This window comes from Oncorhynchus tshawytscha, linkage group LG21, assembly GCF_018296145.1.
Source record: "Oncorhynchus tshawytscha isolate Ot180627B linkage group LG21, Otsh_v2.0, whole genome shotgun sequence".
In the NCBI taxonomy this organism is placed as follows: Eukaryota; Metazoa; Chordata; class Actinopteri; order Salmoniformes; family Salmonidae; genus Oncorhynchus; species Oncorhynchus tshawytscha.
The window spans coordinates 12,801,222-12,817,557 of record NC_056449.1 but is presented as its reverse complement, the minus strand read 5'-3'; the positions used below and the strand labels follow the sequence as shown (position 1 = coordinate 12,817,557).

Sequence of the window (16,336 nt, the reverse complement as noted above, 5' to 3'; positions counted from 1 at the left end):
TCCAGGAACTTGCAGGTGCCTTGGTGGAATAGTGGGGTAACATCTCACAGCAAGAACGGGCAAAACTGGTGCAGTCCATGAAGAGGAGATGCACTGTAGCACTTAATGCAGCTGGTGGTCACACCAGATACTGACTGTTACTTTTGATTTTGACCCCCCCCCCCCTTTGTTCTGGGACACATTATTCCATTTCTGTTTGTCACATGTCTGTGGAAATTGTTCAGTTCAGCAGAGAGTAGCAGAGATAACAGTCTATGACTGGGGTGGCTGGAGTCTTTGACAATTTTTAGGATCTTCCTCTGACACTGCTTGGTATAGAGGTCCTGAATGGCAGGGAGTTTGGCCCCAGTGATGTACTGGGCAGTACCCACTACCCTTGCAGTCAGATACCAAGCAGCTGTACAAAGTGGTGATGCAGCCAGTCAAGATGCTCTCAATGGTGCAGCTGTATATCTTTTTGAGGATCTGAGGGCCCATGACAAATGTTTTCAGCCTCCTGAGGGGGAAGAAGCGTTGTAGTGTCCTCTTCATGCCTGTGTTGGTGTGTGTGGAACATGATAATTCCTTAGTGATGTGGACACAGAGGAACTTGAAGCTCTCGACCTGCTACACTATGGCCCTGTCGATATGAATGGGGGCATGCTTGGCCCTCCGTTTTCCGTAGTTCACGATCAGCTCCTTTGTCTTGCTGACGTTGAGGGAGAGGTTGTTGTCCTGGCACCACACTGCCAGGTCTCTGACCTCCTCCCTGTAGGCTGTCTCATCGTTGTCAGTGATCAGGCCTACCCCCATGTCATCGGAAAACTTAATAATGGTGTTGGAGTCGTGCGCGGCCATGCATTCGTGGATGAACAGGGAGTACAGGAGGTGACTAAGCACGCACCCCCGAGGGGCCCCCGTGTTGAGGGTCAGTGTGGTGGATGTGTTGTTGCCTACCCTCACCACCTGGGGGCTTCGCGTCAGTCCAGGATCCAGTTACAGAGGGAGGCATTCAGTCCCAGTGTCCTTAGCTTACTGGTGTAGCTTGGAGGGCACCATGGTGTTGAACGCTGAGCTGTAGTCAATGAACAGCATTCTCACATAGGTGTTCTTCTTATCCAGGTGGGAGTGGAATAGAGAGAGCAATATGAAGTGCAAATGAGTCATCAGTAGATCTGTTCCCGGCGGAACGCCGGATTTGAGTGTGTCCAGGGTGTCTGGGATGATGGTGTGGCTGTGACCTCCAGGTTTGTTAGTAACTCTCACTCAGATGTCAATAACATGGCATAAGCCATGGCAAAATAGGTAGAATTGCAGGACATTTTTTAATAAAATATAAAAAGTTTATTTCCGCCCATGGAGAAATATTGCAGGAAATGAACCTGAAAATGTACATTTCTCTGTCAAGAGGGGGGACACTAAAAGGGCCCCCAAAAGGCTAGAACCGGCCCTGTGTATCTGTGTGTGTAGTGGGTTGGGAAATGGTTGTGCACAGTGTAAGTGTGTAGCTGAGGTGAAGAGTGGGACCTTCATTGATCCCTTAATTTCCAGCCTGAGGGGAAACGAGAGGGGGGAGAAAGAGAGTGAGAAACTGTGTGAGGGAAATGGAAGAGAGAGTTAAAGAGAGAGAGCAACGGAAAGAAACAGAGGGGGTGAAGGTGGACGTGTTTAAGGGTTGTGTTTGTACCTGTGTGTTTATATTCCAAAGCTCTGTCTGTTACGAGGCAGGTTCGAGGGATATTTTTGGGAAGGCGAGATGCGTGAGATAATAGGATGGAGAACAGAAAGGGAGTAGTGAGGGATGGGGGGATTGGGGGAAGGGGAGAGATGAAAGAAAAAGAGACATCGTACATTTTGTCAAGACAGACAAATAAAACTTTCATTCCCCTCTTGTTTGTGATGAATGTGAGTTGCTCTTTGTTTTGGGAAACGCACCCCCTTCCACATCTTTCAGTTGTACCCCTCACCCAAACCAACACAGTCAAAACCATAATGTTCCAAAACAACCTCACTCCACAAACACCCCTCCCTAAATGACCAATAGCATTCATCTCAGTACAACAACTCATATTTGATTCTCTTCCATCTCCAACATGACGTAGGACAGTATTCACACAAGAAAATAAATACAACATCTTGTTCAATAAATATCACAGCTATAATCTAATCTTAAACTCTATACATACACACTGTTGGACATTACTGTACAGGTCCTTGTGTAAAGACACAAGGCAGTTGATAGAAAACCCCACTATGCCAAGCTTAGGGGCTTTTGTGTTGCATTTGGCTGAAACAAGCGGAGGGAAAAGCTGAGATGCCCATTCCAAAGCTAAAAGTGTCAACAACTCACTGTAAAAACAGTTGGCCAATTCACAAATTACTAGTACGCCTGGAAATGGGTCTGTACTGTGTGTGTCCGGTGGGTGTCTATGCAGTGTTTACTGTAAGTGTCTGCAGATTTCTGATTACTCAGCAACCCCCACCGCCCAGACTCCAACTGTCAGCCCCTGACTCAGACACCCCCTTTCTCCCACTCACTCTCTTTCTACCCTCTCTCTCTCCATCCTGCCATTTCTCCTTCCTCTTCTTCCCTCTGTCTCTCTCCATTCATAACTCTCTCTTCCTCCCTAGGCGAAGATGAATGTCTAGTGATTCACTGCTGTTCTGAATCAGCTCTCAGTCAATGACATGACTGTCTATCTGCTTGATCACTACCTTTATGTCCAGTATGTGAGGCGTTACATCCAGTAAATAAGTTCCAACGGCAGATCAATGACCTGCTATGTCATGATGTCATGTCATTGGTGACAGTGCTGATATTGTCCACAGACTGAGAGACAGACAATTGATTATTTCCCATCCCCGGATGTGCCAATGTGTGCTCAGGCTGATGGCAGGCCAGAAAGCCACTTTTCTGTGGTTCAGCGCTAGGTAGGTATTCCAACACTGTTTGTGTGAAAATGTGTGTGTGTTTGTGCCCACTCTCAGGTTCTATGTGTGAGTATGTCTCTGTGTGTGTTCTCTCAGTTTCTCAGACTGTGTGTGTGAGTGAGAGAGAGAGAGAGAGAGAGACAGTGTGTGTCCTCCCTCCTCTATCAGTCTGTCAGACTCGGAGTCTCTTCTTGAGGCGGTTGAAGTCCTTGGCGGAGCGCCACAGCCAGCTCTGCAGTTCCCTCAGTACCCAGAAGCCCTCAACCTTTCTGGAGAAGTCGTTCAGCGCCGGCTGCACCGCCAGCAGAGGGGAGGAGGACAGAAGAGGTGGCAGGGGAGGGGGCGGCAGCAAGGGGAGACCCCTCCTCAATGACAGGGGAACTGGTTCTGACAACAGGGTGTGTCCCTCCCCTGGCCCTGTGCCAAACGGGTAGAAGAGGGAGAGGGGTGAGAGGGGGGGGTGGAGAGAGGGGGAGAATAAGGAGCGAGGGGAACGGCGCTGGGGATGGAAGGATAAAGAGGAGGAGAGGAGGGATGCAGACTCTCGGATGTTGTATTGTTCCTCCCCTGTCGCCCTGTTTTCTGAATCCCCCCCGACTCTTTCCTTATTTTGGGGGTGATAGTTGAAGTTGTAGCTGTAGAGGTTGTTGTTGTTGTTGTTGTTGTTTAGGAGTTGTTGTTGGGGGAAGTTTTGTCTGTCTGAAAAGGACAGAGTGACTCTGGCGTCAGAGTCCAGTGGACCCTGCTTAACTGTTCTCTCTCCTTCCTCTGAAACACTCAGCAGCCTCCTCCCCCTTCTGTCCTTCCCTCCCTTTCTCTCCAACTCTTCCTCCTCTTCCCTGTCTTCAGTGGTCCCCTCCCAATCTTCTGCCTCTCTCTTCCTCCCTTTCCTCCCGTGCTCCCCTCTCTCCTCCTGCCTCGACCCCACGCTCCTAACCACAGCCCTAGTTACCTCCGCTCTCCTACCCTCCCTCCCCCTCCCTCTATCTTTCTCTCTCTCCCTCTTTCTCCCTGTCATTTCTCTCCTGGTGCTCTCCTCCTTTTCTCCTCTCACTGCCCCTCTGATGGTCCCAGCACCCCTCTGATCACCAAGAGGATGCCTCATTAGCCCCACCTCCACCCCCACCCCTGCCTTATAGAGACCCTGACTCATCAGTGGAGATGGTCTGCGTCCCATTGCCTCTCTGTCGCCCCCTGTGTCTCTCTGCAGGTACTGCGGCTCGATCCCAGCAGGAGGCAGAGCATACCCCTGAGTGTTCATGAGGCTTGATATAGACCCCAACAGACTGTCCAGGCCTGTAGAGAAGTGCAGCAGGGAGCTCTGGAGGTAGGGACAGAGGGTGGAGCGGGCCAGCTCCTTCACCGCTCCCAGCAGGACAGAGTAAGCCCTGTGGTTCTGGGTCAGCCTGGCACGGTTCTCCAATCCCCGCCACAGCTCCAGACGGGTGGCGGCGCTGGGCAGGGACAGGGTCGTGCTGTTGGGCCGTGGAGGGGAGAAGTCTGGATCACTGAACGGAGGGCCCAGGTAGGAGAGCTAAGGGAGGGAAGAGGGGAGGAGATGGAGGAAGAGCAGAGTATGGAAAGAGGGAGTGGGAGGGAGAGAAGGAATATTTAATCCAACATGTGCAATCAAACATGGATTAACTATGTTCAGACACAAGCCTGGGTGCCAGTCTATTTCTGTGTTAGCAAACTCCCCATAGCAAAGACCAAAGGGTTGGCTGGAACAGAAACAGAATGGAACCAGGCTTCTCAAATATGTGGTGAATTCAAACACTTGTGGAAAGAAACATTGACATGCTCCAACATAAGTGCTTCAACACAGCATCTATATAACAGTACAGTACTCACATAGGTGTCCTTTATCTCTCTCAGCTGATGCTCCAGGTACTTGGTCAGTTCATACGTCCTCTCAATCGAAGTTCTCTCATTAGACAGGCTGAGGTAGGGCTCTGGGACCTGGACCGATGCTACGGCTGCAGACAATAGCAGTGTGAGCTGGATGTGATGGACTGGGGGAGAAAGCAATCAAAGGAAAGATCAGTATTTGTTGAAGATTAAAACTACACAAGGCTGTTTATTTCTTTGTCTCTATGGTGATGGTTTTGTTTGAATATATTGGCAAATCTAAGTAATCTAACTGGCAATAAAACCTTTCGGTTTCAATCCAATTCTAGAGGTTCTGGCTGTCAAATGTTTCCTTTGGTCTCAAATAAAATGTCACTCAAAGCTTCAAAGAGTCAGACGAATGGTCTCACTGTTCAATCCACTCCTCACACACGCTAACACTCACATGCACGCACACACATACAAGCATGCATGGTACGCAGGCAGGCAGGCCCTCACACACACACACACACACACACACACACACACACACACACACACACACACACACACACACACACACACACACACACACACACACACACACACACACACACACACACACACACAGCAGAGGTATATATCTGGCTTACTTTATTGTCATCAACATGTTTATTTGTGTGCGTTTGTTTTGAATGCATAACTTTGTCTCTTATTTGCCTTAATTTGCTTGTGTTTATGTTGGTGTTGTTTAAGTGTTTATGTTGGTATGTGAGTGCTTGTAAATTTGCATACATATACGTGCATGATTTTGTTGTTTGTATTTGAAATGCTGTACATTGGTGTGGATACATTGGTGTGGATACATTGGTGTGCATGTGTGTGTTTAAGGTTAAGCGTGTGTGCCTGTTTACATGAGTGCATGCATACGTTGTGTGTGTGTGTGTGTGTGTGTGTTAAATTGGAGGTGACCCTTTTAAGGCCAAATGATCTATGTCAATGGTAGAGAGCTCAGTGCCTATCCACTTACCTCTCCCATAAGGACAATAAGAGACACAGAACACACAGAAAATCCTTTCCCCCTGTCTGTCTGTCTGTCTGTCTGTCTGTCTGTCTGTCTGTCTGTCTGTCTGTCTGTCTGTCTGTCTGTCTGTCTGTCTGTCTGTCTGTCTGTCTGTCTGTCTTAGTGTCTGTCTGTCTGTCTGTCTGTCTGTCTGTCTGTCTGTCTGTCTGTCTGTCTGTCTGTCCCCCAGGACTCAGCTGTCATAACTTCCCAAATGCTCTCCTTTTATGCATCCTTTAATCTCTCTCTCCCCCCTTTCTCCATCTTGTTGCCACACACACACACACACACATCTGTTATCTCTCTCCTATTCTCCTTTGCCCTTTGCTTTCCAAGAACCGTTTCATCCTCACTATACTCTCTCTCTTTTCCATTCCTCAACCACGCTTGTATTCATGGTCCCGGTCTCTCTCGGTCTTCCAGGCTGACAGGCAGACAGGGCAAGGGTCTGTGTAATTATGAGTTTTAAACATGTTGCTGTTCACCAGGTGTGAAATATGTTCTGTACAGGATGTGACCATCTCTCTGTTCCCCCATCCATCCATCCCCTTCTTTCTCTCTCTATCCAACCCATCTCTCTCCTTTCTCTCTTTCAACTCCTCTTCCACTTATTCTCTCCTGTCTTTCTTACTCTTGCAATATCCCTCTATGTTTCTCATTTCCTCTCTTCCTTTCAGTCCCTCCATCTATTTGTAGAACGTTTTCAGGTTGTTGATTGTTTTCCCCATTTCCTCTCCTTCTCCTCCTTTACCCCCTCTCCTTCTCCTCCTTTACCCCCTCTCCTCTCCTCCTTTACCCCCCTCCTTCTCCTCCTTTACCCCCTCTCCTTCTCCTCCTTTACCCCCTCTCTCCTTCTCCTCCTTTACCCCCCTCTCTCCTTCTCCTCCTTTACCCCCCTCTCTCCTTCTCCTCCTTTACCCCCTCCTTCTCCTCCTTTACTCACCTCTCCTTCTCCTCCTTTACCCCCTCTCCTTCTCCTCCTTTACCCCCTCTCTCTCCTTCTCCTCCTTTACCCCCCTCTCTCTCCTTCTCCTCCTTTACCCCCCTCTCTCCTTCTCCTCCTTTACCCCCTCTCTCTCCTTCTCCTCCTTTACCCCCTCTCTCTCCTTCTCCTCCTTTACCCCCCTCTCCTTCTCCTCCTTTACCCCCTCTCCTTCTCCTCCTTTACCCCCCTCCTTCTCCTCCTTTACCCCCCTCTCTCCTTTACCCCCTCTCCTCCTTCTCCTCCCTTACCCCCCCTCTCTCCTTCTCCTCCTTTACCCCCTCTCCTTCTCCTCCTTTACCCCCCCTCTCTCCTTCTCCTCCTTTACCCCCCCCTCCTCTCCTCCTTTACCCCCTCCCTTCTCCCCCTTTACCCCCCCTCTCCTTCTCCTCCTTTACCCCCCTCTCTCTCCTTCTCCTCCTTTACCCCCTCTCTCCTTCTCCTCCTTTACCCCCCTCTCTCTCCTTCTCCTCCTTTACCCCCCTCTCTCTCCTTCTCCTCCTTTACCCCCCTCTCTCTCCTTCTCCTCCTTTACCCCCTCTCTCTTCTCCTCCTTTACCCCCCCTCTCCTTCTCCTCCTTTACCCCCCCTCTCCTTCTCCTCCTTTACCCCCCTCTCCTTCTCCTCCTTTACCCCCCTCTCTCCTTCTCCTCCTTTAACCCCCTCTCTCTCCTTCTCCTCCTTTACCCCCCCTCTCTCCTTCTCCTCCTTTACCCCGCCCCCTCTCTCCTTCTCCTCCTTTACCCCCTCTCTCTCTCCTCCTTTACCCCCCCTCTCTCCTTTTCCTCCTTTAACCCCCCTCTCTTTCTTCTCGTCTTTAGAAGTCTTCTGTTTTTCGCCCCAGGCCAAAATAACAGCAGCTTATTAACCCTGATTAGTGCTCTCTCTCTCTCTATCACTCCCTCATTCTTCCCTCCATCAGTTTGCCCCCAGGGAGTGAAAGACTTAAGTGGAGCTCTTGAACAACTCACAAACATTTATGCAGACACCTTGTTCTGCTCAGGACTAACCAAACATGTCAGGACTTTGTCCACTATAGAACCCATTTCTCAACGTCATCACTTTCAACATATTACTCCTTAACACACCTCAACACCTTTCATCTGAATCAGTTTAACAGTTACAGCAAAAAACATGTCAACTCCTTTCAATCACAAAAGCTCAATGCCCGACACACCTTAATATTTAGAACGAATGGCAACAGCTCAACAACTCTCCCTTGGAACATCGAAGAATCCTGCAGAGAACGATAACTAATCTAGGTAACCTCCTAACACACACCTGGGACACTTCACATTGCATGTGTTTTAATGCAAAACACAACGCAGTCTGGCAGAATGCCGTTTTGATGCACAAGCGTCTTCTGTAGAATGAGACAGTTTTACTGTGGACGGTAAATGTTACGATAACGTAAAGCCCAAACCTTCGGTCTTCTGAGCAGGGAGCAGGGAGCAGTACCTGGCACTAAGAACAAACTCCACAGGCCAGGTTGAAGCCAGAACATTCTCACAGGCATGATCACATTACAACAGAGGTTCCCCGTGACCTGTGTGTGTGTGTGTGTGTGTGTGTGTGTGTGTGTGTGTGTGTGTGTGTGTGTGTGTGTGTGTGTGTGTGTGTGTGTGTGTGTGTGTGTGTGTGTGTGTGTGTGTGTGTGTGTGTGTGTGTGCCTATGTGTGTGTGTGTGTGTGTGTGTGTGTGTGTGTGTGTGTGTGTGTGTGTGTGTGTGTGTGTGTGTGTGTGTGTGTGTGTGTGTGTGTGTGTGTGTGTGTGTGTGTGTGTGCCTATACACACAGTTCTCCATTCTCTAAACCATGTTTGATTATCTATGTTAATCTATGGTTTGATTGCAGATGTAAATGTCAAACTTTGCACAATATTATGGCTGCCAGCTGTAGGACAATGTTCATGGTGCTTGATTTGAGGTTAAGAGTCTGTGGTCAGTCAAGGTTGAACATTGGGGTTAGGGTTCAAAGTTTAATGTCAGGGCACAGGCTGGTCTCGGGGCTGGGGTACAGATCCTACAGACTACAGAAGACTTGCTATCAGCTACCGTCATGTCCAAAATGATTGGCACCCTTGATAAAGATTAGCAAAAAAAGACTGTAAAATAAATAAAATAAACACAGAGCTATATTGTATGCTAAGTGGGTTTTTTATTTTATACTAATAGAGTTGCTCAGATACTATTTTATTTAACGAATAAAACAAATCTAAAAAATATAAGGTTGTAAGTGAATGGTAGCCTGTTTTCAGTACTCCAGCAGCCTCACCTTGTGAGGATATTGACAATGAGCCTTTTCTAAAATGATTTTTGAGTTGGAGAACACATTAGGAGGGGTCTTAGACCATTTCTCCACAAAGAATTTTTACAGATCCTTGATATCCTTCACCTCTGCTTATGGACTGCCGTCTTCAATTCAAACCACAAGTTTTCAATGGGTTCAAGTCTGGAGACTGTTGATTTTGAGGTCAATTAACCATTTATTTGTGTATTTTGTGTTTGGGGTTGTTGTCTTGATGGAAGATCCCCTTGCGTCCAAGTTTCCGCCTCCTAGCTGAGGGAGACAGGTTTTGGGCTAAAATATATTTCTTAAAGTTGATGATGCAGTTGACCTTAACAAGGACCCCAGGACCAGTGGAAGCAAAATAGCCCCATAACCTCAACAATCCACCACCATATTTTACAGTAGGTATGAGCTACTATTCTGTATATGCTTCTGTTTTTCAATGACAAACCCACCACTTGTGTGCGTGGCCAAAGAACTCTATTTTCATGTCATCTGACCATTACCCTGCTCGGAGTTTGCTAAACGACATTGGCACTTGGATTGGAAGCGGTGCTACATTCTACATTATAAACTGGGTGGTTCGAGCCCAGAATGCTGATTGGCTGAAAGCTGTGGTATATGAGACCGTATACCCTGGGTATGACAAAACTTTTATTTTTACTGTTCTAATTACATTGGTAACCAGTTTATAACAGCAATGGGGCACCTCAGGGATTTGGCCAATATACCACGGCTAAGGGCACTCCACATTATAAACTGTCCAGGCACTCCACGTTGCACATTGTTACCTTTATTTAACTAGGCAAGTCAGTTAAGAACAAATTCTTATTTTCAATGACGGCCTAGGAACAGTGGGTTAACTACCTGTTCAGGAGCAGAACGACAGATTTTTTTTGGGGGGGGGGTCAGGGTCGATGTTGTTAGAGCACAGATTTATGTACTCAATCAAATGTGCATTCCTTCACTAACTCAACACACACACACACATACACACACACACACACACACACACACACACACACACACACACACACACACACACACACACACACACACACACACACACACACCAATGTGCCAATCTTTTGAAACACACACACAAGACCAATGTGCCAATCTTTTGAAACACACTTACATGTGCTTGAGCATATGCACACACACACACACACACACACACACACACACACACACTCACACACACACACACACACACACACACACACACACACACACACACACACACACACACACACTCACACACTCTCTCCCATCTCTTATCCCTAGAGATATCTTCTTGGAGTTCATATTGAAATTCAAATGGATCTACTTGGCATGGAACGGACCCTGGATTGCCAAAGAACATCAATGACAGAAAACCAAAGGGGAGATAGAGAGGCATAAAACATACAATACAATTGAATGATTACAACAAAACCCTCTCTGTGCTACTTCCAACAAACTCAACGTTCACTCTTTTTATTTTTGTGTTTCTCTCTCTGATTTAATTCTCTTCCTCTCCCCATGTGTTTATTCCCTCTCCTTCCCAGAGAAATCTGTCTTTAATTCTTTCTTACTTTCTGTTGATTTTATTACACACTTCGTCCTCTCTGCTTTCCATCACCCGCTAATGATCAATATTAGCTCTCTCCATATTCCTTTCTTGCTCTCCTTCGATGTTCACTTTTTGGTCTCTCTCTTTCTTCCCCTCTCTAATTAGCACACCTCATCCCCTTCATCTACTATACCTCTTTCCATTCTTCCTTCCTTTTTTCAGACATTCAGACTTAGGTTTCTCATTTACCTTCCCCTGCTCTGCCTAACTCCCTATCCAAACCCCCAGGTTACGCTTAAAAAAGAAATCTGCAACAACAAAAATACAAGAGCCTTCCATTCAATGTATCCGGTCTGGCTGCTTTAGAAAAAAAATTGAGAAGGAGAGAGGGAGAGAAAGGGGGGATGGGAGAGAAAGGGGGGATGGGGGAGAAAGTGAGAGACAGACAGACATAAAGAGAGGGATGTAGAGAGAAACACAGAGAGGAGGAGAAGGAGTAAAGGACTTGGATGAGAGAGAATAAGGGAAAGGCAGAGAGAGAGATGAAGTGAAGGGCCATGTTAATTTGGGAAAAATGTAAACAGCATGTGTGACTGTTGAAAGCGTGACCAACTCATTTTATATCATTCCCCCTGTCCCTCTCTCTTTCCCTCTCTCTCTTTCCCTCTCTCGCTAACTCCTGTCAATAGGGAATCTGTACTGTATTAATCCTGCACCACCACTTTCTCCTTCTCTTACTCAATCCCCCTTTCTCTCACTCTTTCTACCTCAATGTCTCTCTCCCACTCTCTCACACACAAAGAGTCAAGGATGGGGCTGAGCAAAGGATGTGAATGGTCCATCGCTTTTTCCTTCATCCCCTTCTCTTTACTTTCTCCTGTATTCTTCTGTCTCTCTGCTCTAGATCCAAGGGTGGGTTTGAACCCTTCAACAGAGTGGATGTACTCTGCTTTCCACACGGACACAAACACTGTTATCTAAAACACACCGACACTAATTCAGCCTCACAGCCATAACATGCCGGTGTGTATGTGTCAGAGAGAAAAACACACACAGCCAGACAGAAAGAAAGAAAGAAGTCAAAGGCAATATGGTCAGTCTGTTTGAACTTGGTTTATATTCTTTATATGCTCAAATCTGGGAAACTTGGTCATGTTAAGTGGTTTAGTTATATAACTAATATTGGATCATTTGTATGGGGGGGTTGTTGTTTTAACCTTATTGCTTTATTGAAGACCACCTGAAAGCGTGGGAGAGAGGAGGGGACAGTGGGAGAGAGAGAGGCAGGAGGGAGAGAGAGGCAGGGAGAGAGAGGCATGGAGAGAGAGAGAGAGAGAGAGAGAGAGAGAGAGGCAGGGAGAGAGAGGCAGGGAGGAGAGAGAGGCAGGGAGAGAGAGAGAGGAGAGAGAGAGGCAGGGAGAGAGAGGCATGGAGAGAGAGAGAGAGAGAGAGAGGCAGGGAGAGAGAGAGAGGCAGGGAGAGAGAGGCATGGAGAGAGAGAGAGAGGCAGGGAGAGAGAGGCAGGGAGAGAGAGGCAGGGAGAGAGAGAGAGAGAGAGAGAGGCAGGGAGAGAGAGAGGCAGGGAGAGAGAGAGAGGCAGGGAGAGAGGGCAGGGAGAGAGAGGCAGAGAGAGAGAGAGAGAGAGAGAGCAGGGAGAGAGAGAGAGAGAGAGAGAGAGGCAGGGAGAGAGAGAGGCAGGGAGAGAGAGGCAGGGAGAGAGAGAGAGAGGCAGGGAGAGAGAGGCAGGGAGAGAGAGGAGAGAGCAGGGAGAGAGAGAGAGAGAGAGAGAGAGAGAGAGAGAGAGAGAGAGAGAGAGAGAGAGAGGCAGGGAGAGAGAGGCAGGGAGAGAGAGGCAGGGAGAGAGAGGCAGAGAGAGAGAGAGAGAGAGAGAGAGAGAGAGAGAGAGAGAGAGAGGAGAGGCAGAGAGAGAGAGGTAGAGAGAGAGAGAGAGAGTGGGAAAGAGAGAAAGAGAGAGAGAGGCAGGGAGAGAGGAGGAAAAAAAGACAGTGGGGCAGGGAGAGAGAGAGAGGCAGGGAGAGAGAGGAAATCTTCAGCCTATTATTATTTTGTTTTTGAGCTTATAAACTCAGATCTTCATTGTAAAGGGTTTAAACACCGTTTCCCATGCTTGTTCAATGAACCATAAACAATTCATGAACATGCACCTGTGGAACAGTCATTAAGACACTAACAGCTTACAGACGGTAGGCAATTAAGGTCACAGTTATGAAAACTTAGGACACTAAAGAGGCCTTTCTACTGACTCTGAAAAACACCAAAAGAAAGATGCCCAGGGTCCCTGCTCATCTGCGTGAATGTGCCTTAGGCATGCTGCAAGGAGGCATGAGGACTGCAGATGTGGCCAGGGCAATAAATTGCAATGTCCGTACTGTGAGACGTCTAAGACTGCACTACAGGGAGACAGGACGGACAACTGATTGGCCTCGCAGTGTAAGACCACGTGTAACAACACCTGCACAGGATCGGTACATCCGAACATCACACCTGTGGGACAGGTACAGGATGGCAACAACAACTGCCCGAGTTACACCAGGAATGCAGAATCCCTCCATCAGTGCTCAGACTGTCCGCAATAGGCTAAGACAGGCTGGACTGAGGGCTTGTAGGCCTGTTGTAAGGCAACAACGTTGCCTATGGGCACAAACTCACCGTCGCTGGACCAGACAGGACTGACAAAAAGTGCTCTTCACTGACGAGTCGCGGTTTTGTCTCACCAGGGGTGATGGTCGGATTCGTGTTTATCGTCAAAAGAATAGGCATTACACCGAGGCCTGTACTCTGGAACAGGATCGATTTAGAGGTGGAGGGTCCGTCATTGTCTGGGGCGGTGTGTCACAGCATCATCGGACTGAGCTTGTTGTCATTGCTGGCAATCTCAACACTGTGCATTACAGGGAAGACATCCTCCTCCCTCAGGTGTTATCCTTCCTGCAGGCTCATCCTGACATGACCCTCCAGCATGACAATGCCACCAGCCATACTGCTCGTTCTGTGCGTGATTTCATGCAAGACTGGAATATCAGTGTTCTGCCATGGCCAGCGAATAGCCCGGATCTCAATCCCATTGAGCACATCTGGACCTGTTGGATCGGAGGGTGAGTACTAGAGCCATTCCACCCAGAAATGTCCGGGAACTTGCAGGTGCCTTGGTGGAAGAGTGGGGTAACATCTCACAGCAAGATCGGGCAAATCTGGTGCAGTCCATGAGGAGGAGATGCACTGCAGTACTTAATGCAGCTGGTGGCCACACGAGATACTGACTGTTACTTTTGATTTTGAACCCCCCTTTGTTCAGGGACACATTATTCCATTTCTGTTAGTCACATGTCTGTGGAACTCGTTCAGTTTATGTCTCAGTTGTTGAATCTTGTTATGTTCATAGAAATATTTACACATGTTAAGTTTGCTGAAAATTAACGCAGTTGACAGTGAGAAGATGTTTAGCATAATTTTGTCACACAATGTTTAACCTCCCTCTCTTTTACCCCCCATTCACAGACATGGAACAGCAGCCGCATAGGCTGTCCCAAGGGGCAGGTGTATGTGTGTTCTCACACCCTGACTAACGTGAACAATGTACTTTCTCATATCAGTGCCAGCTAACTAGACAAGGGCTTTATCTCCATCTTGCACCTCTCAACCGAAGCCATTTTTTACAATGAAGGAAACTTCCCATTCACACACACACACACACACACACACACACACACACACACACACACACACACACATACACCCACACTAGCGCTAATTTAAAAAACATTTCTCATTTCCAAGCTTGTGAAAACTTACATTCAGATCAAATTGCCTCCTCAATGTCCTACACTGAAAAATCCCTCTTTTAATAGAACAGGGAAATTCTCAAAGGGATTTTGGTTATGTTATAACATTTGATCTCAGTATTTGTTTATATTTTGAGTATCAATATATATGATATCTGCAGACAAAAGTTCAACTAAATGATAAATGTGCTTTACACATTTGTTATCTTTTAATATGTTATTACAATTGTCAATTGATGAGGGATTTCTGCTATTATCTGAAAATATTCAGGATTCATATATTCATTGAAATTTACTTAGAAATTTGAGTTAGGTAGTAGAGAAAATCAAGTGCAAATTCACCTTAGTCATATTATTATCCAAAATATACAACATACTGGGAACTCCTACTGTAGAAATTTCAAAATGATCAAGTAACAGAAATACCACTATAGTGTGGTTTGTAAAATATTAATTTGTAAAAGCCATCGGTAAATCATTATTATCCTAATCACATGAATCATCATTATAATAAATAAATACATATTTTTACAAGACTGTTAATGTGGAAGATATTAAGCTTTGATCATTTTTACTGGGACTTACCTCCAAAATGCATTTTTATTTTTGGCAAATGACTTTATTTCCTTTCAGTTCACACTGATTAAATCAGCAAGGCTTTATCCAAAGACAACTTGCCAAATTGCGTAATGATGAATTCGTATCCTCTTTTGTTAGTTTAACCTATTCAACTTTCATTTCTCCTTGATTAATCCAATTTTAAATATATTCTCTTGAAGAAAATACATTTCTGAATCCTATGGACGTGGAATTCACACCTTCTCTAATGGAAAATGTGTGAGTTGATTAAAAAAAATATCGATAACACCGAATTCCATCGGTGGGTCCCTGTATATCCAAGCCGAGGTGTGCGTACCAAATCCGCCTGGCTGACGTTGACGGTCCGTAGACTTGACGGGCGTATGGTCTGTGTGACAGACTGACAGCGGAAGGTTTTTGTAAGGAGGGAGAAAGTTTCTGTCCCCCTCCTATCCCTCTCTTCCTTTATTTCTTTATCCTCCTGGTGATTCACCAAGTTGACGCATAGGCTAAACTTGAAGGAGCCACCCCAGCTAGCACATAACGTTCTGAGAACCATGTTTCTTAGAGCTTGGTGAGAGTGTAGTGCTATGGTTATTTTGCATACAACCTCCCCACCATGTTCTGGGAATTCCGCAGGATACCCAGCTAGCACATAACGTTCTGAGAACCATATTTTTCTTTGGTGGGAATTTCAGTACCTTCAGCATAACGTTTCCTACAGGTTTCCTCATGGTTCAATTGAGCAACTCAAAGAAATATGTGCTGCCTCCCGGGTGGCGCAGTGGTCTGTGCCACCAGAGACTCTGGGTTCACGCCCAGGCTCTGTCACAGCCGGCCGTGACCGGGTGGTCCGTGGGGCGATGCGCAATTGGCCTAGCATCGTCCGGGTTAGGGAGGGTTTGGCCGGTAGGAATATCCTTGTCTCATCGCGCACTAGCGACTCCTGTGGTGGGCCGGGCGCAGTGCATGGTGTTTCCTCCGACACATTGGTGTGGCTGGCTTCCTGGTGTTAAGAAGCAGTGCAGCTTGGTTGGGTGTGTTTCGGAGGACGCATGGCTTTCGACCTTTGTCTCTCCCGAGCCCGTACGGGAGTTGTAGCGATGAGACAAGACAGTAACTACTAACAATTGGATACCACGAAAAGGGGGTAAAACAAAAAATTATACTGAATGTAATTCAAATTGCATTATGTTCCTGTTATATTAGCTCCAAAGTATCGTGGAGCTCCTGCACCTAAATATAAACACATATTTCTGAGTGCTAACGTTACTAGCAGCAGTAACAGTAAATCCAGGTATAATGGACACAGACATTGGCTATCACGAT

The 16,336-nt window shown here is 46.9% G+C and overlaps 1 protein-coding gene across 1 annotated transcript; it reads right to left on the bottom strand.

Moving 5' to 3' along the window:
• Positions 1-1,203: 1,203 nt before the first annotated feature.
• clcf1 (cardiotrophin-like cytokine factor 1) lies at positions 1,204-15,520 on the bottom strand. The gene is made up of 3 exons (XM_024382385.2): positions 15,014-15,520; positions 4,762-4,922; positions 1,204-4,444 (listed from the first exon to the last, which is right to left on the bottom strand). The coding sequence occupies exons 1-3, from the start codon at positions 15,024-15,026 to the stop codon at positions 3,083-3,085; spliced, it is 1,536 nt and encodes a 511-aa protein (XP_024238153.1). The 5' UTR covers positions 15,027-15,520; the 3' UTR covers positions 1,204-3,082.
• Between the last annotated feature and the right edge of the window lie 816 nt (positions 15,521-16,336).

Coding starts and splice junctions, on each gene's coding strand:
- clcf1 (XM_024382385.2), bottom strand. Junction 4,445..4,761: donor GAGAGATAAAGGACACCTAT/GTGAGTACTGTA, acceptor TCCCTCCCTTAG/CTCTCCTACCTGGGCCCTCC.